The sequence below is a fragment of the Protopterus annectens genome, chromosome 11.part0, assembly GCF_019279795.1.
Source record: "Protopterus annectens isolate FY-2018-M chromosome 11.part0, PAN1.0, whole genome shotgun sequence".
In the NCBI taxonomy this organism is placed as follows: domain Eukaryota; kingdom Metazoa; phylum Chordata; order Ceratodontiformes; family Protopteridae; genus Protopterus; species Protopterus annectens.
Genome location: NC_056745.1, coordinates 11,081,935 through 11,106,781, shown reverse-complemented (window position 1 = coordinate 11,106,781; position 24,847 = coordinate 11,081,935). Strand labels below are relative to the sequence as shown.

The 24,847-nt window shown below is 42.4% G+C and overlaps 1 protein-coding gene across 1 annotated transcript in view; it reads left to right on the top strand.

Annotated features, from left to right (window-relative positions):
- Window positions 1–557: 557 nt before the first annotated feature.
- Window positions 558–24,847, top strand: part of LOC122815120 — a 75,150-nt gene continuing 50,860 nt past the window's right edge. The window contains exon 1 of the mRNA XM_044087371.1: window positions 558–643. Within this exon, the coding sequence (XP_043943306.1) occupies window positions 632–643 (12 nt within the window). The 5' untranslated portion in view covers window positions 558–631. The remainder of the gene's footprint in view (window positions 644–24,847) is intronic.

Here is a 24,847-nt window from a genome sequence, read left to right as displayed (position 1 = left end):
GCAGATAGCCTAGTATGAACCTATGAACCTATAAAAAGCACCTCTGTGCAGTCGTATTTTCCCGGTCAACAAATGTAAATAAATAAATAAAATAAATAAATCTGTACGCAAGAGACTAAAGTCACTGGGTGTGGTGATTTCATATCATACATCAAATGTATGTTATTATTTAGTAACTTCAAACTTCACTGATTTGCCACAGAAATCCAGAAAAATCACAAAATTTATGAGGAACAGAACAAAAGATATGAAGCAAAAGACTGGGCATTCTGTGAAAATCTGGACAGTTGAGTTGTAAATATAAATAAATGTCTGAGAGCCTTCAAGAACTATTCACAATATGCCACTACAAACTAAAGCTGAGTGGGGAGGATATATAACTTAGAATTTTTCTCTTCACTTCTCTCCTCACCTCCCCCAGCTGGGAGCCCATCCTGTGCTATGCATATCACTAAACAGATTTGCATGATAAAACTGTGGGGGACTTGATGGACAGGAAGTGGGTATTTGTGACTGGGAGTTGCTAAAACAAAATCATTCTCAGTGTTGAACTGTTATTCCAGGGGAAAGGCAGCATTCGCTTGTTTCTGTGAAGAGCCTGTTTTGTGGTGCTGGACTCTGAGGCAGAAGCATGAAGCTGGAGGTAAGTCACTTATTGCAGCATGTGTTTATGCACAATTTGTTTATTTATCGGGGAGACTGAAGTTGGTTAAATAAAGGCATAATGCTGACTACCGAGGGAGTAGGCTCCCTGAGAATAATTAGCCCTTCCATTCCTGGTTCCAAACTTGCGATTTGCAGTTGCATACATTTTTGAAACAAGCCGAACAAAATCTACGCTTTCTGTATTTGGCTGCAAGTTGTCGATGTTTGCGTTTCCTGCTGAAAATGGTAGAAATGCATTTTGTAGGTGCACATTAACCCTAACCGGTTTTAAAGATGTTTTATTAGAATAAACAAAACATTATTATTAACGTCAGAGGATGACCGGGAGAGGGACAATTGTAAGAAGACAGACGGAGCGGTTAGCGGTGAACGTTATCGCCTCACAGTAAGAAGTTTCCCGGTTCGATTCTCGGCCGGGGTGCCTTCTGCGTGGAGTCTGCACGACCTCCCTGCGTTCGCGTGGGTTCCCTCCGGGTGCTCCAGTTTTTTCTCACATTCCAAAGCACGTGCCTGGAGCATTTCTCCCCGAGCCCCCGCTGAAGGTGGGCTCAGTCCCAGACGGACTTTCCCGGTAAACAGACGTTAGAGGGCCGAGATGCCACCCAGCTATGTGTATCTACAGGAACGAGGAATAATATATATACACGCACAAAGGCCTGGGGGGGGGGGGCTGACTCCCATAACATTTAATATATTAATTCTGCTCTACGTGGGATGGGGGGGGTAATATATTAACTCTGCTCTACGCGGGATGGGGGTAATATATTAATTCTGCTCTACGCGGGATGGGGGTTAGTATATTAACTCTGCTCTACGCGGGATGGGGGTAATATATTAACTCTGCTCTACGCGGGATGGGGTTAATATATTAATTCTGCTCTACGCGCGATCCCCGGGGGGTAATATATTAACTCTGCTCTACGCGGGATGGGGGTTAATATATTAACTCTGCTCTACGCGGGATGGGGGTTAATATATTAATTCTGCTCTACGCGGGATGGGGGTTAATATATTAACTCTGCTCTACGCGGGATGGGGGTTAATATATTAATTCTGCTCTACGCGGGATGGGGGTTAATATATTAATTCTGCTCTACGCGGGATGGGGGGGGGTAATATATTAACTCTGCTCTACGCGGGATGGGGGTTAATATATTAACTCTGCTCTACGCGGGATGGGGGTTAATATATTAACTCTGCTCTACGCGGGATGGGGGTTAATATATTAATTCTGCTCTACGCGGGATGGGGGTTAATATATTAACTCTGCTCTACGCGGGATGGGGGGTTAGTATATTAACTCTGCTCTATGCGGGATGGGGGGGGGTTAATATATTAATTCTGCTCTACGCATCGGGGGGGGGGGGGTCTTACGCTTTTGTTGTTCTCCGCAAAGCCACATACTGTGCCACAACTAAACAGTGAAAGTGGAACATCCGCAGTCACTTACACTGTAAAACTGCTGCAAGTCTCAGAGAAGTGTTCTTCCTCTCTTTTTTATGTATTGCTTCTGAAATTAATATTTTCTACATCTTCCGCAGGGTTGTTCTTAATTTCGTTTGGTTCTGTGCCCCAGATCCAGAGCTCCAACCACTTACATTCCTTTTACGAAGGGCAAGGACTGTGTGCCTGAGCTGTTCTAACTGACCCAGCCTGCTCCTTTCTCTCTTAAAGTAATATATTCAACTGAGCAAACGACTGACTACATTTATGCAAAGTTTCACAAATATTATCTCTACTGCTACCATGTACTCTTTTTTGTGTCACACTCATTTTTACCTTAATATTTAAATGTATTTCGGTTACTCATACTCGTTTAGCCAATATTCTGTGCTGTAACTGCCCCCCCCTTCCAGTTAGAAACAGTCAGCTTTATGCCTACTGCATGGCTTGTGTACCTGACACAAGCCAGATGCTTTGTAGTGGGTTAGGCCAGGTCTCTGCACTGTATCTCAATGCACTAAAGATTCTTGTCCTTTCATCCTGTCTTCAGTCAGTGCACTGGGCCACCATCAGTGGCTGTAATGCTGGTGTGTTGTCTGCCATCACCACAACTTCCATTCATTTCCTCAGGCCCTAGAATTTATACTATGGCATTGTTGTGTTCTATGACTGCTCCGTTATGCCCACTTTTAGCCATCTCCTGTCTATTTGTATGGCCTTTATTCGGGGCCCTAATATTCTATAGGGTTATGAGCTAACCTTTCTCTCTCAAGTCTTACCTTTGTTTTGATCTATTTTAACTCCTTTAACTTTAACAGGAAGTTCTCAAAGCACTGTCTTGATCTGTCACAAAAGTTTTTAAGTTCTTGCATCCATGCAGGCTTAGAGGTTAGTTTTCTTTCTTCATCCGATTCTCTGCCAGCTGTGCTAACTACAGATGTTTGTGCTTCTATGTTTTCAGACGTGAGATAGTGCAGCTCTTTTGCCTTCCTCCTCTCATGTGTAACTGTACAGATTGCTTCATAAATTTCTTTCACATATCTTTATTATGTACTTAAATTTGCTTTAAATTGACATGACTACCCCAGTCTCCTTGAAACTGAGGTCTTCTCTGTTTATTTGTAAAGGCAGCAATCATTTCTTTCAGTTGAACATTTGGCTAAAGTAGATATCCACTCTGCATTGAACTTTCCTGCTTCAGATTTAATGTCTACAGGTGCACAAAATAGCTAATTTAATTACTATTATCAAGACATGCGTGAATGGGCATACCTTCGTTGAAGGTTGTGCATCAGGGCCGGCAACTCGGCATGTAAAAATCTACTGCCAATCATTAGCCGGCCGGAGTTCCGCTGTGGCAACCCCTAACCGGGAAAAGCCAAAAGACACAACAACAACATAAATCCCTCCTTTCCCCAGAGATTGCCGGACACATTCTGAATTTTGTACTGTGAGCTGTCATTGTTCTGTCTAAAGTGCTTTGCTTTCAGTTGTCTTCCTTACTCCTACTGTTTACATCTGTAAGCCAGTTTATTGAGTTTTGTTGGGGATCAGTAACTCACTGTCAACTTTGTGCATAAATGGGCGTGGCCTGCATGATTGACAAGACAGAGGCCGGTGATACAATATGCTAATGTGGCATGATTGACAGGGAATGCAGATTTACCTGTGACATCATGCATACATTGCTTCGTGGGTAGTTGGTATAGAACAGTGGTATTCAAGCCAAATACGACTAGGGTTGCCACCTTTTCAAATGCCCAAAGTGGGACATGTTTGGTACAAAAGTCATATTTTGCAGGACAAAACATATCCATGGCCAGTGCCAAGGACAGAACTTCACTTCTTTTGCCTAAATAAAAGCTTATTCTTGTAACATTTTAGTTGCTTATTCTGTTTCTTATAACATTTAGGTGTTTCAGATACAGAATAACTGTTTTATGCAACTATTACATAACAAACCTAAAGAAAACCTTATCCCTTCGAAACACACGCTCTAGGGATCTAAACCTCACCACAACAATAAATAGGACATGCTGGAGGGATAGATTCCTGTCCCAGAGACTTCCCATGCTTTGAAACAAGATCCCAATCTACATTAGGCAGAGCTCCTCACTAACACTCTTCAAAAAAACATTGACGAGTGGATGGGAAACAAAAAATTTACCTCGGGGATCACTTCAGTGGCTCTGCTGGACAGAGGCACAGGGAACTAATCTAAGGGGACGGCGAAAGCCAACACATTCTGGCTAGGCTTATAAATGCCTTCGGGCAGATAGTCTGGTACCCACCTATGAACCTATATAGGAAATAATTTTGTCCTAAAATCTCAGGACGTTTGCCAGTTTTTCAATTTTTTTGCAGTACACAACTGCCCAAAGAGAGACTGTCCCTTGCAAAGTGAGACAGTTGGTAACCCTAAATAAGGCTCATGAATGAAAGGAATTAATCAGCAGATGTTTTCAGATTTTTTTTGTTCCCCCATAAACAGAAGACATTAATTCTTTACTGGGTTTTAATTCAGAAGCAGATTAAATTTCTATTATTTTTGTTCTGCCACAAACAGCTCTTCAGCTCCTGCCAGCACAATAATTTGTTATAATCATTAAAAAAAATATTAATGCCTAACCCTAAGCCTAATCAGCTCCTACCAGTTGGGAACTGTGTTGGCTAGGCTTATTTAGGCCCTTGGACCGATTGCCTAATACCTACCTATGAACCTATGAAGCAGCACAATAATTTGTTACAATCATTTAAAAAATATTAATGCCTAACCCTACCCCAAACCCTAACCCTTTTTTTTTGTTCTGCCACAAGCGTTATAATATGAAATGAAGAAAGATTTATAACTATGTGTTCTGGTGTTGACTGCAGGAGATGACACTGCTACTGTGTAGTCTCCTCAGTAAGCAGACAAGCAGTGCATTTTTTAATAATAAAAATAAATAATAATCAGACTTTGTACACTTCAGAAAATTCATGCTAATGCAAAACCCTATTATTCTATTAACTTTTTAAGTTTGTAAGCAATATTTAAAACTTGTCCCTATTTGTGGGCTTTTGTACCAATTTTGCTTACGGCTTTGTCCAGATGTCTTGCTCTAAGAGCTTGAGAGGCATGGCAGTAATGTTTAGGTAAGTAAGTCATTTCTGTCTTTTGTACAGAAGGGTCCCAACCCACGTTTAGTAATAAGCCTTGATTGAATTGTTTACTCAGACTGCCTGCAGAATATAAACACACACAGTATTTTACAGTAAGCATCATGCATCTACATGACAGCCTTTCAACACTTACTGGCTTGAAACATTAACACTGGTTAATTATAGTAGCTGCAGTGGAAATAACTAACACTTGTTCCTCATAATAAAAAGAAATAATAAGTACTTAACTTACAAAAAAATAACAATGAAAAATTCACGGCTGAGCAAAAAAAGGGTTAGGGTTAGGCTGTAATAGTTAGGCTGCAATTTGCAGTGTTAAATGTTAACTTCGATAATTTCTTTCACTAACAAAAAGAAAACGTACATTACATCTTTGTGTGCTTGTAAAATTTCCTGCTTCGGCACGTTATGCACATTCATTTGGACAAAGAGGCTGAATGAAGAATTTCGGAGTGCTTAGTTTGATGTGAATATCCATTATTAATGTATTACTGTAAGCAGTATCAGGTTACTTTTCTTTCGGTTATGTGAGTGTAATGGCTGAAATGCACTGTGAATATTCATGTGGCCAACTGGGAAGAATGAGTAATTTTGGAATGCCGTGATCCTGGGTCTCAGGCCAGGCTGGAGCAGGGCTTGCTACTGCGCATCTAGTGGGTTACTAATCCTCAACAATGTTTATTGCACTGTTTTGTTCCAGAAAACAAATGGCTACCTGTGAAACTCCTCTGCAATGCCAATTATAAGTATTACGTGCATGCACTACCCTGTTGTTTTAGGGTTTACTTGCATACGTTAAAACACACGTTTCTTGCTGCCCATTAGTAGTTTGTTTTGATTCAGATAAAACAGCTTTAACTTTGGCACGTCCTTGTTTGACCCCCACAGATGCTGCTGTACAGAGTGCATTCACACTGTCGTAATGTCTGCCTGTTTTCACTGATTGCTTGCTTTATTATACAGATATTGTGGATTTGTATGGTTTTCATAGTAAGCTTCTTGTCACTTAGATGTTTCAGGTTTGATCCATCACACAGCACTGTTACCCATTCTGAATTCTTCAGTCATTTTACCTCCTCCCTGTCATTCTGATTCAGCCTTGCTGCTGTAGGTGGTATGTTTCCCTGAGTACACAAGCTGTCCGCCTTTTCTATATTTTAGTCAAAATGCGTACGCTTGCTTATCTGCTAGTGCATTCCTGCTTACTCTGTACAAGTCAGATTGTTATTCACAGTTTGGGTAACAAGCAGGAATATTTTGTTAAACTTCTACTCGTCAGCTTTTGTCAGCTTTTTTTTTTTTTCTGCTTCTATGCTCAAAGTGTCACCTTTCTAGTTTGCCTTCTTAAAATTTGACCAGTTTATCGGAAGGTCAGATAACTCTGGAATTTCCTCATGGTCAGTCTGTTGTGAGGTAGAGGGTATGGCGATGTTGCAGTGTGCTGGCTCACCAGATGCGCAGTAGCAAGCTCTGCCCAAGCCCCACCCCAGCTGGGTGATGTATATCTGTACTCATGAATAGCCAATATGATGTGGTTCTCATCTGCATGAATATTCATCGTGATGAGGAAGCACATGCATGCGGAATTGGGCATCATGGAAACCATTTATCTAAAGTTCAGGAACTATACCTTGTTGGTATTTAAATGCAATTTCTAAGATATGCATTATCAGACAGTAAAAAGACATACTTGCCAGCTTGTAGTAGACTACTATTTAAGCCTAGTCTATCTGAGTTTTAAAGTTGACTTGTTGGTTACCCAGTTGTACAAGAATGGCCTTACATATTTCAAAGGTACACACTGGTGTAAAGGTAAGTAGCGACAGGGCAGTACCGGTGATGTGCATCCTTGCGTTACTGTTTTCCCTTTGCTTTTGCAGGGTAACACATCCCTCTCTGTGTGGAGGGCTGCTCCCCCCAACCACCCTACCTCAACATACCAACTCCGAAATCACAGTACATTGAGGATGAGAGAACTACCTTAAGAAACAAATCAACAATGAATGTATGCATGATGTCATTGGCAAGTCTGCATGACATGCCAATCATTCGTGATTTGCATATGACATCACAGGCATTGGGTCTGTCGGTCACTCCGGCCACACCCATTCCTGCATGAAACGGCCGGTGAGCCAGTACACTACAAAAACACCGAGGGTACCATGTCCTTATCTACCAATACAGGTAATGGAGCTCAGGTTTTAAGTTTTGTCATGGGAAAGGCAGCTCTTAGCAGTACTCCTTACTATCCGTTACTGTTCTTCTGCACTTACGTTTGCTCTCCTCTTGTATGAATGGATGCACAGAGCCAGCTTCCTTCTCCTTATAGCGCCTGCATTTTGGCTCAGGAATATTGCTAAAGCTCTGCTCGAGGTTATGTTGCCCTGTAAATATAAACTACCCCATTTCCTCTCCTTTAGGTGGCTCACCTTCTGCCTCACAGTGACTGAACTCCACCATCTCAATTATTTTTCTTTTCTAGACAGAATGGGTTCATCAGAATATAATTTATCTTCAATGCTGCTTTTCTCTTTACTTACATTTACCTTCTCCTTATTTGAGGTTTCTGACAGAAATGGAATTAGAACTGTAAGACTGTACTGCCTCTGTGTATTTGGCTACCCTTGTGGTATCTTTCTCACTGGTAGCTCTTCCTTTCATCTCTCATCTCCTACTTAGAATTCTCTGTTTCTAAAGTCTTCTGTTTTAGATTGACAAAAAGTCTAGAACTCAGCAGAAATGGTATATTTTCTATACTTCTTAACTTTGCTCTATTAGAGTATGTCTTCTCAGTGACTGATTCCTTCTCATTAGTTCTACTGATCATGTCTCCTGTCTGTTTTCAATATTTATATTCTATAACATCTTGTTGTGCAAGTCCCTTCTTTAACACTGATTCTGTACTTGCAGGATGCTGTATTACAGCAGGCTGCAAGGTTTTAGTGTGTAAGTGTCTCCCTTCTATAGGCTGCGTTCCTGCTAGCTCCCCTGTTATATGGGTGCACTGACTCTTCTGTAAATGGTGTATAGTCTTTATTGCTCTATGTTGCCAAGCTAATTTTTGTACATTTAGGGCTTTCAAACAGTATACCTAGATTTTTGTTGGTTATGCACTTAAATACACATATCTGGTGTTTGCTTCCCCCTCCCACTTTGTGTTAGACAGAAGCATATCCATGCACATGTCTGGTGTTTGCCTCCCCCTCCCACTTTGTCTTAGACAGAAGCATATCCGTGCACATATCTGGTGTTTGCCTCCCCCTCCCACTTTGTGTTACACAGAAGCATATCCGTGCACATATCTGGTGTTTGCCTCCCCCTCCCACTTTGTGTTACACAGAAGCATATCCGTACACATATCTGGTGTTTGCCTCCCCCTCCCACTTTGTCTTAGACAGAAGCATATCCGTACACATGTCTGGTGTTTGCCTCCCCCTCCCACTTTGTCTTAGACAGAAGCATATCCGTGCACATATCTGGTGTTTGCCTCCCCCTCCCACTTTGTGTTAGATAGAAGCATATCCGTGCACATGTCTGGTGTTTGCCTCCCCCTCCCACTTTGTGTTAGATAAAAGCATATCCGTGCACATATCTGGTGTTTGCCTCCCCCTCCCACTTTGTGTTAGATAAAAGCATATCCATGCACATATCTGGTGTTTGCCTTCCCCTCCCACTTTGTGTTAGATAGAAGCATATCCGTGCACATGTCTGGTGTTTGCCTCCCCCTCCCACTTTGTGTTAGACAGAAGCATGTCCGTGCACATATCTGGTGTTTGCCTCCCCCTCCCACTTTGTGTTAGACAGAAGCATGTCCGTGCACATATCTGGTGTTTGCCTCCCCTTCCCACTTGTGTTAGACAGAAGCATGTCCGTGCACATATCTGGTGTTTGCCTCCCCTTCCCACTTGTGTTAGACAGAAGCATATCCGTGCACATGTCTGGTGTTTGCCTCCCCCTCCCACTTTGTCTTAGACAGAAGCATATCCATGCACATATCTGGTGTTTGCCTCCCCCTCCCACTTTGTGTTAGATAGAAGCATATCCGTGCACATGTCTGGTGTTTGCCTCCCCCTCCCACTTTGTGTTAGATAGAAGCATATCCGTGCACATGTCTGGTGTTTGCCTCCCCCTCCCACTTTGTGTTAGACAGAAGCATGTCCGTGCACATATCTGGTGTTTGCCTCCCCTTCCCACTTGTGTTAGATAGAAGCATATCCGTGCACATGTCTGGTGTTTGCCTCCCCCTCCCACTTTGTCTTAGACAGAAGCATATCCGTGCACATATCTGGTGTTTGCCTCCCCCTCCCACTTTGTGTTAGATAGAAGCATATCCGTGCACATGTCTGGTGTTTGCCTCCCCCTCCCACTTTGTGTTAGATAGAAGCATATCCGTGCACATGTCTGGTGTTTGCCTCCCCCTCCCACTTTGTGTTAGATAGAAGCATATCCGTGCACATATCTGGTGTTTGCCTCCCCCTGCCACTTTGTGTTAGACAGAAGCATATCCGTGCACATGTCTGCTGTTTGCCTCCCCCTCCCACTTTGTCTTAGACAGAAGCATATCCATGCACATATCTGGTGTTTGCCTCCCCCTCCCACTTGTGTTAGACAGAGGCATGTCCGTGCACATATCTGGTGTCCCTCCCCCTCCCACTTGTGTTAGATAGAAGCATATCCGTGCACATATCTGGTGTTTGCCTCCCCCTCCCACTTGTGTTAGATAGAAGCATATCCGTGCACATATCTGGTGTTTGCCTCCCCCTCCCACTTGTGTTAGACAGAAGTATATCCATGCACATATCTGGTGTTTGCCTCCCCCTCCCACTTTGTGTTAGATAGAAGCATATCCGTGCACATGTCTGGTGTTTGCCTCCCCCTCCCACTTTGTGTTAGATAGAAGCATATCCATGCACATGTCTGGTGTTTGCCTCCCCCTCCCACTTTGTGTTAGATAGAAGCATATCCGTGCACATATCTGCTGTTTGCCTCCCCCTCCCACTTTGTGTTAGACAGAAGCATATCCATGCACGTCTGCTGTTTGCCTCCCCCTCCCACTTTGTCTTAGACAGAAGCATGTCCGTGCACATATCTGGTGTTTGCCTCCCCTTCCCACTTGTGTTAGAAGCATATCCGTGCACATGTCTGGTGTTTGCCTCCCCCTCCCACTTTGTCTTAGACAGAAGCATATCCGTGCACATATCTGGTGTTTGCCACCCCCTCCCACTTTGTGTTAGATAGAAGCATATCCGTGCACATGTCTGGTGTTTGCCTCCCCCTCCCACTTTGTGTTAGATAGAAGCATATCCGTGCACATGTCTGGTGTTTGCCTCCCCCTCCCACTTTGTGTTAGATAGAAGCATATCCGTGCACATATCTGGTGTTTGCCTCCCCCTGCCACTTTGTGTTAGACAGAAGCATATCCGTGCACATGTCTGCTGTTTGCCTCCCCCTCCCACTTTGTCTTAGACAGAAGCATATCCGTGCACATATCTGGTGTTTGCCTCCCCCTCCCACTTGTGTTAGACAGAGGCATGTCCGTGCACATATCTGGTGTCCCTCCCCCTCCCACTTGTGTTAGATAGAAGCATATCCGTGCACATATCTGGTGTTTGCCTCCCCCTCCCACTTGTGTTAGATAGAAGCATATCCGTGCACATATCTGGTGTTTGCCTCCCCCTCCCACTTGTGTTAGACAGAAGCATATCCATGCACATATCTGGTGTTTGCCTCCCCCTCCCACTTGTGTTAGACAGAAGCATATCCGTGCACATATCTGGTGTCCCTCCCCCTCCCACTTGTGTTAGACAGAAGCATATCCATGCACATATCTGGTGTTTGCCTCCCCCTCCCACTTGTGTTAGACAGAAGCATATCCGTGCACATATCTGGTGTTTGCCTCCCCCTCCCACTTGTGTTAGACAGAGGCATGTCCGTGCACATATCTGGTGTCCCTCCCCCTCCCACTTGTGTTAGACAGAAGCATGTGCGGAGGCTTGTTCACGTGCTGATTCTCCTCCTTCACTGATAGTGTGGTGTGTTGGTGTGTCAAAGAAGTATTTTCTTCCCATTTTACCTCCTTAAGGGGAGAATCTTTCCCTATTATCTTGTGTGTTGCATCGAGAATGACAATTTTCTTAGGAAATGGTGAATGTGTGTGTTTTTTTTGTACATATTTCTCTTTCATAAGTGTCATGACCTTGCAGTTCTCTGGCACCAGTTAAGGCAGCTGCAAACATAAGTGGCATAACTGGTGCTAAGGTAGTAGGTGCAACCGAGCAAAACAGTGATTTAATTTTAATGTAAACAGATCTGTTGCCGGTGTTTGCCAGCAAAGGGGATACCACTCCTTCAACCACCCACTACTGTTTAAGTGAAAATAGAAAAATTAAAAAATGATTACTGTTGCACTGCACCAAACTGCAGGCACTGTTTGCATGTGTGCAGGGGCAGGGGGTGTGGGCAGGTGGGGGAAGGCTGCCACTTGTGTTAACTCCCATGACTTTTTTCTATGAAACTGTAAAAGAACGCTCTTCTATTCATCACGAGAGGGGGAAGTGCACAGTATTCTCATGTCATCACTCAGTACTCTGTAGATTTTCCAGGGGAACAGAGGAGCATGGTGAACAGGTTTTGTTGCTGTGTGTCTTGCGGGGTCCTATAAGGACATTTTATCTTTGGCTGTTCTTTGATGCATATTAGAGCTTTCTTCCAGCCTTTTAATCCATGTATGTGATCTACCCGTCATCACTGGAGTTTTGACAAACATTTCAATTTTATGTTAATTTATTAGAGTAATCTTCTAAAAATGTTTGTTCACAAGATGTCATGATAAACCCAAAAACTGATCTGTTAAAAAGACAGAGGCATGCAACTCATTGTTTCAGGTTAAGAGCCTATGAGAAGACCGCTATCCTTCATCAATAAGCAAAGGAATTTATGAAAATGGCATCTGATGATCTGGAGAGGAATTTTTGAAAACTGCACCCAACGACCTGTAGTATAAAACAGCATGCTAGTGAGATACTGACATACATATGGAGCAAGGGATTAGAGATTCTAAAGGATTTAGTGACAAACCTGTGTTTATTATTTAAAAAACTTTATCTACAACAGTCTGTTTATCTCTGGAAATCATTTATTTATTTATTTTACATTTGTTTACCGGGATGGTCCGACTGGATATATGTCCATCTTCAGCGGAGGCCCAGGGAGAAAAGCTCCAAGTTAGTAGATTACATTACATTAGTAACATTTACGAATTAACATAGTTTCCAGTCTTCAGTAAGGTTACAAACATTTATAGAACATGGTAGGCAGCTGAGAGTTTCACACATGGTTTCACACAGATAAGGACTTTATCCCTTAATGAGCTCTAGATATGCCACAAAGCACAGTCATATACATTTTAGAGTCAAATGACAGATTTAATTAGGCAAGATATCCAATACCAGGGGCTGGGTGTTAGTCATGTTTTGAACAGGGACATTGCCAGTGCATTTGAAAGTGTAGTTTGAGGCTTTTTTGAACTGGGTTAGAGAGGGCTGGACAGTAAGTTCAGCAGGTCGAGAGTTCAAAGTTTTGTCTACAGAGTTGGCAAATAGAGAGTCACCAGCTACATTTATGCTTTTGGTTGTTTGAACCAACAGTTTATCAGCAGAACGCAGTAACCTCAGGTTGCTGTAGGGATTAATGATCTTGTTTAGTGCTGGTGTCTTATCGGGGTGGTTTAGAACTTTGTGGGCTATTATAAGTTGGTTGTATTGGAGAAGACTAGTCCATTCAAGCCAACCTAGTTGAGTTAAGTTGATACAGTGGTGGGTCCTGAAGGTTGTACCTGTAGAAAATCTAGCAACATGATTGTAACAGCTTGTAAGTTTGCTAAGAGTGGTTTTATTCACGTTAGTGAAAGGGGGGGGCATACAGAAGGGGAGACAGTAAGTGGGATCGAGCGATAGAAGTTCTTGCAAATGGAGTGAGGAAAGGTTTGATCGTGCGGGGGGAGCCCAGTTTTTTGTTGACGGTTTTGATGGTTTGATTAACATGTGTATCATATTTTAGGGTATTGTCGACTGTGACCCCTAGGAGTATGGTGTGAACATCTGGGGATATAAGTGTGCCATTGTAACAGCATCTGCAGTAACAATCATAAAATTGAAAAGGTTCAGTATCACACCTGAAGAGGTAGGACGTGGGTAAGACAGAATATTAGGGTAACAAATGTATTAAATGTGTGTTCACCTATTGCTGTGCAGTGCTTTACTCATTTGAGTTGCAATGTCTTCTCCATACAGGCGAACAACCTTTTTGTCATCCGACATTTTCTCTCTTCCAAAATCTTGTATTAATCATTTTCTGTCTAAACAATAGTAAATAGAAATTTCTTTCTTTGGAAGGAGTGTCGCAAAGCTCTGTATTTCCACAGAGTGAGACATCAGAAAGTTCAACTGCTAAAACTGAAAAAAAAAAGGAAACACTGAAGTACAAGGCAATATTTGCTTGAAAAGAAGTAGCTGCTTGTCTTCTGTTTCTGATAAAACAGCATCTCTGGCTTACTAAAGTTAGTATGTTCGGTTGTAAACCAGATCTACAGAAACGCTTCATAATTAATGCTGTGGTATATATTTGCCAACTACCATTACGTGGTTGAGAAAAGAAAATTTATACTCGTGTACATATGCAGACAAATTCAGTGTCTGTCCAGAGTACACATAAGTAGAAACAATGGCTATATACATACTCAGAAGGTCATTTTGTAGAACTGAACATATAAACATTTTCATGCAATGTATCCTGCTTACAGTGTAAGCCTGCAAATGGTCTGTGTTACATTATCGGAAGTCAGTAGATGGCCTGTGGCTTACCAAGTTTGCAGATGTCTGCAAACTAGGTGCAATCGTTGAGTCCACCATATTAACATATTACAAAAGGTGCTAACACAGACAAATGATTGGTGCCAGAGCCATGGACTAAAATTAAATGCAAAACGTGTATCGTTATTCCCATTGGCAAAGAAGTAGTCCCTGCAAAGTGCGTCATAGACGGCACCCCCCCTTATAGGTTCATAGGTTGGTACTAGGCTATCGGCCCTAGGGCCTATACAAGCCTAGCCATAACAATTCCCTGGCTATCTCTTCCCACACTATTTTATTCCCTGGACCCCTCTCTAGCAGGGCGACTGACATGATCCCTGGGGTGAATTTCCTACAAACACTGTGGTAACAAACTTGAGAACCCAGGTTGATGTGTCCACAGTGGTAAGGATAGCCTTCTATGTTGTACATCTCATAAGTAAGGGCCTTGCATCCAAGACTAAGGATGTTATAACTTCTCTATACTCGACCCTCATCAGACCACTAATTGAGCGCAATGCTCCCTTTTGCATGTACCTCACCAGACACCTGCAGCAACTGGAGAGACCACAGAGGTTTCTAATCAAGAAAATTCACAGCCTCCAGAACATGACTTACTTGGAAAGACTGAAGGCCCTGTCTCTGTACTCTGTATCCTGTAGGCTGCTGAGCGGTGACCGGTGCCTGGCTTGCAGAGCAATCTTTGACCCTGCCCTAATGAAAATGCTGCATGTCTGCAAATTGAGTGGGACAGAAGTCACTCGCTTCAGGGATTTCAACCTAGCTTGTGACATTAATAGAACATGTTGTATTGACAGATATGTCTCTGAGAGATTGCTGCTCCTCTGGAATAAACTCCCATTTCACAGGAAGCAGAGCTCCTCAATGCCACTGTTTAAATGTAACCTTGACAGATGGGAGACCATAAATTCACCCTGGTGGTGGTACCTGTGGACAGGGGCAGTCGGTGCTGATCATAGATTCACTCTGTTAACAATGACCATTTAACTGTGGTCAACTAGGGAACAAAGGTATTACATGACTAGGCTTGTAAAGGCCCTAGAGCTCTTAGACTAGTAACCTACTATGAATCTATCACAGCCACATTGTCGAATGGCATTCTTAATGACAGAGCAGTTTATTTTTTATTTGTTTATTTATTTGTTTATTTATTTATTACATTCGATTACCGGGTAGTGACCAACTGGACATATAGCCCATTTTCAGGGGACACCCAGGGAGAAAAGCTCCAGTATTAAGCTACATAAATACATAATATTAAGGACTGAAATAGTTTGTCGAACCGTTCTAACAGCTCTTACAGTAGGAATTTGGAAATTTGCCCTTTTCACCCACTGTAGTGTGATCGTGGAGTTGATATATATATAATTAGTTGGCAGGGGTCAATGGACTGCATTGTGGATGAAACACCATTCGACAGTGTGGATGTATGATGAAATAGTATAGACCCACCTGAGAAACTCCCAAAAAATGAAGGGAGGGTGGCCTAATGGTTAAGGTGTTTGCCTTACAAACACAAGGTGCAGGGTTTGAGTCTCACAAGGGATAATTGGCTAGGCTTAAAATGGCTCACAAGGGCAGTTAGCTTAGTACTAACCTATGAACCTATGAAACTGCACTTTTACTCTATGTACACTTGATACATAGAAACAGATGCATGCTTGCGGTTTGTTGCCACATGCTCATAGGTTCATAAGAGGGTACTAGGCTATTGGCCCTAGGGCCTATATAAGCCTAGCCAAAAATGTACCATGGCTTTCGCCACCCAAGAAAATTATTTTCCTGTGCCCTTGTCGAAGCAGAGCCACAGAAGTGATCCCCGGGGTGAATTTCCTATCTCCCATCCAATCATCAAGATTTTTCTTGAAGAGTGCTAATGAGGAGCTTTGTTTGACATAGATAGGTAGTCTGTTCCAGAGTATGGGAAGTCTCTGGGACAGGAATCTATCCCTCCAGCATGTTCTGTTTATTGTGGTGACAAGGTTTAGGTCCCTAGAGCGTGTAGCTTGGAGGGATTGGGATTTCTTTAGTGGAGCATGTCCAACAGCTATGGGTTTGACATAGCTTTGTATGTTAGGCAGAGATCGCCTCTGAGTAGGCGATATGCGACGGAGTAAAACTGGAGTTTTTTGAGACGGTCTGCGTAGGGCATCTGTTTGAGGCCAGTAGTCCTCTTTGTGAGGTATTTCTGTGGCCTTTCCACTTGTTGTAGATGTCTTGTGAGGTACATACCAAAAGGGGCATTGTACTCTATAATGGGTCTAATGAATGATGAGTAGAGGGGAACAATGACCTCTTTTTTTCTGGATGAGAAACCTTTTGTGATGAGGTGAGCCACGTCGAAGGATTTCCTGACCAATGTGGTGATGTGATTATCAAAGGAGAGACTACTGTCCACCTGTGTCCCAAGGTCTCTTATCACATTTTTGGCATTAAGTAGACTACCAGCTATGTGGTAGTTCATGGGTACAGAATTTTTACCAAAGGGGATGACAATACACTTTTTGGCATTGAGCTTCAGGCCATGGCTTTGACACCAGGCATCTGTCTCAGTGAGGCTCTTTTGTAGTATGTCCACATCATTAGGAGTTTTGATTATGGCTCCTAGTTTGCAGTCATCTGCAAACTTTGTTAGCCAAAGACCTTCTGTGTTAGCCTATACTTCAGAGAAGTAGATACCAAACAGGAGAGGACCCACGACTGAACCCTGTGGTACTCCACTTGTCACTGGTCTGAAGTCGATTTGGAGTCTGCTACTTTTCTGTCCGTGAGCCAGTTGGCAACCCATCTTGTGACATAGGGATTTATACCTAGTTTAGAGAGCTTATCTATAATTCCAGAGTGGGGGATGGTGTCGAAAGCCTTGGTGAGATCTAGATAAGTTGTGTGAACCACCTTACCCTCATCTATGGCTTTGGTGACTGCTTCAAAGAAGTCAGTCAGTTTTAGGAGACATGATCTGCCTTTTACAAGTACGAACTGGGTAGGGTCCAGAGTTTGGAGATTACCAATGTCTTTGTTTATGAGTTCCATGATGATATGTTCCATGGCCTTGCAGACCAGGCTCGTCAGGCTAATGGAGCAGTCGTTCCCGGGGTCCGTCGTGGCTCCCCCTTTGTGGAGTGTGATAACCGTCGTGGTGTGCCATTCAGTGGGCACAAAGCCTGAGGTGAGGCTATGACTGAACATGGTAGTTAGATAGAATGCCAGTTCATTCTGTAGTTCGTGTAGAATGCAGCCTGGGATATTGTCAGATCCCATGCTGTGTTCTTGGCTTTGGAGAGTATGTTTTTTACCTGTGCAACTGTGATTACAGGAACTTTGCATTCTTCCGGTGTAGAGATGGGGCCTCTAGGGGGTGAGAGGGAGGTAAAGTTAGCACTGAACCTATCTGCCAGGATGTTGGCAGTATCAGTTGGTTCTGTATATTTAGTGCCATTGTGCTGTAACTCAGAGCAGATCTGAGTGTTGCCATTGAGATTCTTGACATAGCTATAGAATGCTTTGTGGTTGTCTTTTAGAGTCAGTGGTAATTTTGTTTTCGTAACTAGCTTTGGAGGATTTTCTGAGGGATCTCAGCTTGTTACTGAGGTTGACCAGGGCGTTCCTCCAGTCATGGGATTTTACTCTTTTTTGCAACAGTTTCTTTCTTTTGTAGAGTTTGTTTATGACAGAGGACCACCAGATCGGCTTCCTTCCTTTTTTGCTAACTGACAAGAGGAATTTTCATGCACGCATTGCCACATATCTAGAAATCAGAATGTTATACTTGCTAAATGTATAAAGATAAAACATTTATAATGGCTGTGCACATGCGGAATGGCAAACAGCACTACAGAGAGACATACAAAGTGATGAAAGTAATAATTTTCCCACCAAACTAACCATGACTACTTTATTTAGAAGTGCCTTATGATTACCTCCTCACTAGATTTTCAGACACTACTTTTTTCACACATAATCATATCTGAAAAGAAGCACTATCAGTAAAAACTTTCTGTTTAAGGAAACTCAGAGGGTCATTTATGATATGGGGTGAAAATCAGAGCATGACAGTGACATAGCCATACCTATAGTCTTCATTTAATATGACAAATGTGACTGTCAAGTGCTGTTGAAAAGTGTCTGAAAGATGGGGCAGCTGTATTGATGTAGTGGGGTAAAACCTTGATTGCAACCCTCTTGGCCCAGGTTCAGTTAGTCACTTGTGCATCTGTTCAGGCTAGTATGAGGAAAATGGGAATGTCCGTCCAGAGTAAGGGACAGACTGTGACCATCCGATGCCACAGTCTCTTGGCATATGGTTTGCAACATAAAGAGAGGCCGTGACATGGGCATTTGGCCAGCAAGCTATGTATGCAATGGATTTCGTCACAGGAGCAGAGGAGTGTGGCATCACATGGGCAAATCATAGTGGCCCTCAGGATGTGGGTTGCATGTTGTCCACCCAGCAGAGGGGTTAGGATCTAGCATTTACACCCTCTTTGCCAGGATGCTGTCAAGGACACAAGACAACCCTGTGGCTACCTGGATTATGGCCCCTCTGAGTGACTGTCACCCTCTTGCAGGGGATACCCAGTATGGAAGAAAAGATGAGCTCAAGTCTGATTGGGCGAGGCTTGATGTTCAGTTGGCATGACGACAAAAACATAATGAGCAAAGTGTGCAGATGCTAGTCTAAGAAACAAATGGCTTGTTTTTCTGTAAAAAACATGTAAAATGTCATTTTATCCTTGGCAGAATTCATGCTAAAAATGCTGCACAGTATGCAGAGATGAGAAACTCAGTAACCATGTAAAACAGCATTCTACTTCTCACCATCTCCTATCATTTTCGAATACTACTGCAATGCATTGTAATTTGCTAAATGGCACACCGCGACGGTTACTTACTGCTCAGAATTTGAGATTTATACTTTATTTCACTGAAGAGATGATGTTTTTGTGCTTTTGTCTGCCTATGAGAAAAAAATAGGAAACTAAGAAGAGGATAGGATGAGACAGAAAGTGAAGTGCGTCGAGTGATGTGTTCCTTTCCATTTCTTCCTTGTCGGTAGTCTTGTATTTTCAAAATACATGAGAGAGACTGATCTTTGCCTGCTCAAAGACCTGCATTCACTGCTGCTCACACGACCAGCCCCAGTAACATGCAAATCAAAATATTCCACTTATTAGTGATTTAGGGAGTTAACTGAGTTTGCTAATGATTTCTCATGCTGACAGGGGAGTAAATTAAACAGTAAAGTGGGAAACTCCCCAAAATGTGATGTGGTAAAGGGAACACACCTCTGCAGTGTTGAGAGGAAGAAAATGGACTGTCTGAAGTTGGGAAGAGATACCCCAATATCATCCCTATTAATTGGACCAGTGATTTCTAACAAAATCAAAAGCCTGGCAGCAGAGCTATGGCTGGATGTTTACTGCTTGTCAAGAATAGCACTAAACATGTTACAGGTTCATCTTCCCCTGGCAGACATGGCCTCAATGAATGTTGCATGGTTCTTACCCACAAGCTCAGAATTGTCCTTGTGTGTCTGCCGCCTTTTACCCCACAGTCTGCTATAAAGGGTATCTTAATTCCCCTGCTTAATCACCCCCACATTGGGGAATTTAACTCTGCTTAGTGTATTCACTCTTTGCTAGTTACTACGCCCACAAGACCTGATCAGCTGACTGGAAAGTGAACTACTGGAAACTGTCTAATTAATAAACAGCTGGCAGGGGTTTGGACATGCATGCAGATAGTAACCTGGCTTTCAACCAACAGGTGTCTAAAATAGTAAAAGAATCGTTCTGTATCACTTGGGTTATAAGCAAGGACATGGCATCTTAAGTCCAGAGAAGTCATTGAACCTTTGTACTCGGACCTCATTAGACCCATCGAGTATGACGACCCTTTCAGTATATACCTGAAGAGGCACAGGAAATGATTGGAATGTCCACAAGTGCTCCTATCTCTGGACTCTGTTTCCTACAGACTGTTTAGAGGTGATTTATGCCTGGCATGCAGGGCATCCTTCTATCCAGCTCTAATGGACCGTTTGCATATCTGCAAAATGAACAGCATCAGAACTACTAGTCTACTAGATCTAAGGATTTAAACTTTGCTTATGACTTAAATAGGGAAAGATTTGTATCTCAGAGAATCACAGTTTTCTGGAATAGGTTTCTTATTCATGTGAAACAGTACCTTTTCATAACAGTATTCAAGCACAACCTGGGCCAGTGGAGGAGAAATTTGAAATTTACCCTGGTTTGACAGCTATGTCTCTGAAGGACAGAGGAAGCCATTAATTAATGCCTTAACTAACCTACAACCCTTAAAATAACCTCTAATCCACAATAACTCGTGGGATACATTTGGGTTGTATTGTTGTGCTTATAATGGCCCCAGTGGCTATTAGCCTAGTACATGGCTATGAACCTTAGAGCCTAAGTAGTTAAACTCCGACTATGCTTCCAGATGCAGGGCATCCAGTCGGGGCCAGTATCTCGCCCAATGACCAGTGTATTATGCTTGTTACCTTTCACCTAAATCTTAGTGTCGTAAAGGGTTCCCCTTCACAATCCCGAATTACTGAAAGCTCGAAATTCAGTAACTCGAGACTGTAAAGTCGAAAATGCAGAAGCGCGAATCTGCATAAGCGTGAATTCAAATATCTCGAATTCGCGCTTATGCATGTCAGCTACGGGACGGGAAGTGTGTGAGTCGGGATGTTCCACGGAAGTGAAGGTAAGTGAGTGTATGTGTGTGTTTTGTAAGTTGTGCGTGTGGGTTAGGGTAGGGAGGTGGGAGTATGAGTGTAAGTGTTGGATTTATCTGTGTATGTGTGATGTGTTTGTGTGTGTACGAGGGAGTTTAAAATTTATGTGTGGTGTTTTTTTTTTTTTTTTTTTTGTATTAGTGCGATCTCGGAGTTAGAATATATAAGGTGGGGGGTTTGCCCCCCTGCGTACATGTAGTGTAGGGCTTGTAGTTTATGTTATGTGGGTTGTATGGTGTGCGTGTTGTGTTGTGTGGTGTATGTGTTCTGTATGTTCGGGGTTTTGTGTTTTCGTGCTTGTGGGTTTCGGGATTTTTGTTGTTCGACTTTATAATTTTGAGTTACTGACTTTCGAGCATTCAGTAATTCGATATTATGAAGGGGAACCTTGTAAAGACACTATAATAATTTGAAGGGCCTTGCAGCAAGATTCACATTTCCAGCTGTGAAATAAGTTAGCATATTGTGATCGGTCCTTTGACAGTTTGTAAACCAACAGTGATACTACACTACTTTCTTGTTATGTTATCATTTCAAAATAAGAGTGAGGCTACTGGAAACTGCTAGGAGCAGATGCCTTTAGTTGTGCTTTAAATCTAAATATCTAAGCCAAATATAAATCAGAATCCAAGCCTAATAGCATCAGTGATTCTGTATCATGTATCATGATATCATGTATCATCTGTATCATGGCCTGACTTCACATAGTAATCCAAACTGCTGCTAAAGGCATGTGGGCTTTAAACAACCTTAAACAACTTATTTTGAGTTTCAAAGTTTATTCACATCCTGAATAATTTTTGCACAGACACAGTTTGTCTCCTTCAAGACTATTCTGTCTCTCTTGAACTCTGGTCTCAGTAGGTGACCAAACCTTTAGGTCAACATTTTGTACTGAAATTAACTTTAGTGCCGAAGTGCTGTGTCTGCTGTCATGATGGAGTAGCTGGTCATTGTCTTAGGAAGAACATATAGTCAAGCCTGGTCATTAGTGGTCTGTCAGTTATTGATAACTGGCTTCTTGCTGACATCTTATTGTGTGATCACAGTAGGTTAATGGTAGGAGTAATCTATATCTCATAGGAAGTTACTGGGCTAATGGCCATAGGGCCCTTACAAGCCTAGACGAGTTCTACCCTTATTTCCATGATCAGCACCTATTGTCCGTGTCCAAGAAGGACACAGGTGGAACCCCTGGGGTGAATTTACAGTTACCCATTCAATCGTCCAGTTTGTGTTTGAAGAGGGACAAAGAGGTGCTCTGTTTGACATGAAATGGGAGTCTGTTTCAAAGGTGTGATAACTTCTGGGAGATAAATCTGTCCCTCCAGCAGGTTCCATTAATGTCACAAAGCAGGTTAACGTCTTTAAAGTGAGTAACTCATGTACCATTTGACTTGCGGATATGCAGCATTTCCAATAAAGCAGGGTCAGAGATAGTCTTATATGCAAGGCAGAAATCGCCTCTGAGTAGGCTGTATGAAACAGAATAAAGTGACAGTAATTTCAGACGATCCACATAGGACAGATGCTGAAGATCTATATATGTATGTTTGAGTGTGTATATATGTGTATGTGTGGGTGAATGGGATGAGTGTCTTTGCATGCAATCAGGTGGGGAGGAGATGTTTTGTGTGTGTGTGTGTGAAGAAGGGGTTCCATTGGTTTGGTCAACATCTGTTTAATCGACTGCATTTTGTCAACTATACAGATAGTCAACAAGTGTGCAAGAACGACAGTCCCTGGGTAAGTGGATATTCCCTTTCCCTAGGGAATGTGTGATCTCTGGGTTAGTATGTATAATACACGGGGTGTGTTACGTTTTAAGTAATGTTTGCATGCACTGAGAATGATGTAGCATGGTTTACTTAGGATGCATTCATGGTGTGTGTGTGTGTGTGTGCGTGTGTGTGTGTGTGTGTGTGTGTGTGTGTGTGTGTGTGTGTGTGTGTGTGTTGGAGTGGCTGCTGTTCCACACGCCCCTAGAATATTGAACAGAGTTTTCTACACTGGGTATGAAGAAACACTAGAAGCAGGGAAGACTCTGTAACTCGTGCCTGAGCAGCTTTGGCATGTATTGCAGGTTGGTGGAGCACTAGGCACCACGGATTATTTGTGTCCTACTGCCACGTAATGGTTATGGGGAAACAGGAATAACTCTATATTCATACCTGCATGACAAATCAGTAAATATAAGAGGGTACACTAGACACCAGGGACACTCTGTGTGGCATATTGAAAGGCACATGTTAGAAAAAATGATGTAGAAAACCACTGGACACCAGATATAAGTAGAATGCAATAAAAGGTGCCAAACCACCTCCAAACCCTGCACCCTTCCACTGAAGACAGTAGTCCTTTGCACTACAACTTAAAACCAGGGATTTATTTTAAAAATGTGCATATAAAAAAATAAATAGGGAGAAAAGGGATTTGAACTTTGCACCCTTGACACAAGAAACCCTTGCATCAGCTTACCGCACTGACTGGAGTTAGTGCAGGATATATGTTTATGTATAGGATCTCAAGTATTTTGCAATGCCTGCAACATGTCGTGGCGTATGAGGGAGAGACACAGGAAACATTAGGTATAACTCTCAACCTCACAAACAGCTTTTGTCTTACTATGCATTTACCGAAGGATCTGATGTGAATGTGGCATTAAGGACTGACTGTAATCTGTGAATCACCTGAGCAGGGCAAAAGTAAACATCAGGGGTATGTATGGGGTATGTGGTGTATGTGTGTGTGTGTGTGTGTGTGTGTGTGTGTGTGTGTGTGTGTGTGTGTGTGTGTGTGTGTGTGTATGAATATTTTACTGTGTGCTTGTGTGTGTAGGAGAATAACTGATGGGGGAGGGGTACCTGTGCTTATGCCATGTGACCATCACACGTAGTACCACAGGAAGTGCTGATCTGCATTCATCACACTTAGTACCACGGGAAGTGCTGATCTGCATTCATCACACTTAGTATCATGGGAAGTGCTGATCTGCATTCATCACACTTAGTATCACGGGAAGTGCTGATCTGCATAAATCACACTTAGTACCACGGGAAGTGCTGATCTGCATTCATCACACTTAGTACCACGGGAAGTGCTGATCTGCATTCATCACACTTAGTATCACGGGAAGTGCTGATCTGCATTCATCACACTTAGTACCACGGGAAGTGCTGATCTGCATTCATCACACTTAGTACCACGGCAAGTGCTAATCTGCATTTTGCAGTAGTTTACTGTGATTTCTTACCCAATGATGAGTTCTTGCTAATGTGTATGATTAGCAAAATACTGTATTCCTGGAAATAGGGCCTTTTTAATGTGGGTTCTTAATGAATCATCTGTATTTTTCTTGTATTTAATTCCATTTGTTATTTAAATGTTACTAGTTTATGGTCTGTTTCCTCAGTGATTTATAAATCATTTGATTTTGCGTTTATTTAATGACCATATGTGTACTCAGAGAGGTGCTACTGATGAAATGCCATCTTACTGCAGTATTCTTCATTCCTGTATCAACAGTGTTCCCTGATTGTATACAGAAGGTGGGAATATTGGTTGTGACTGTCTTAAAATATGTGTTCATTTCAATAAGTCGGCAAGGTGACAACTCTCACCAATGGATACATGTAAGAGTCTTCCTTTAACTATCTTATTCTTTTATAGACAGGTGTCAGCTGCTTGGCAGACATAATTGGCTACAATTATTCGTTATGCCCACTTTACTTTATAGCACGTGATACTGATAAGTTGTCATCTGAGAGTCTTCTTATAACGTGAATCTAAATTAGTCTAAAAATTAGCAGAAGATTGTGCACTTGACCACTTCAGTAATAGTTTCAGTTAATACCTTAACATATAATCATGTAATTCCTTTGTTCATGCACTATTCTTTTATCAACATGCATATGAATTTGCCCTTTTGAGTCATTTTACATAC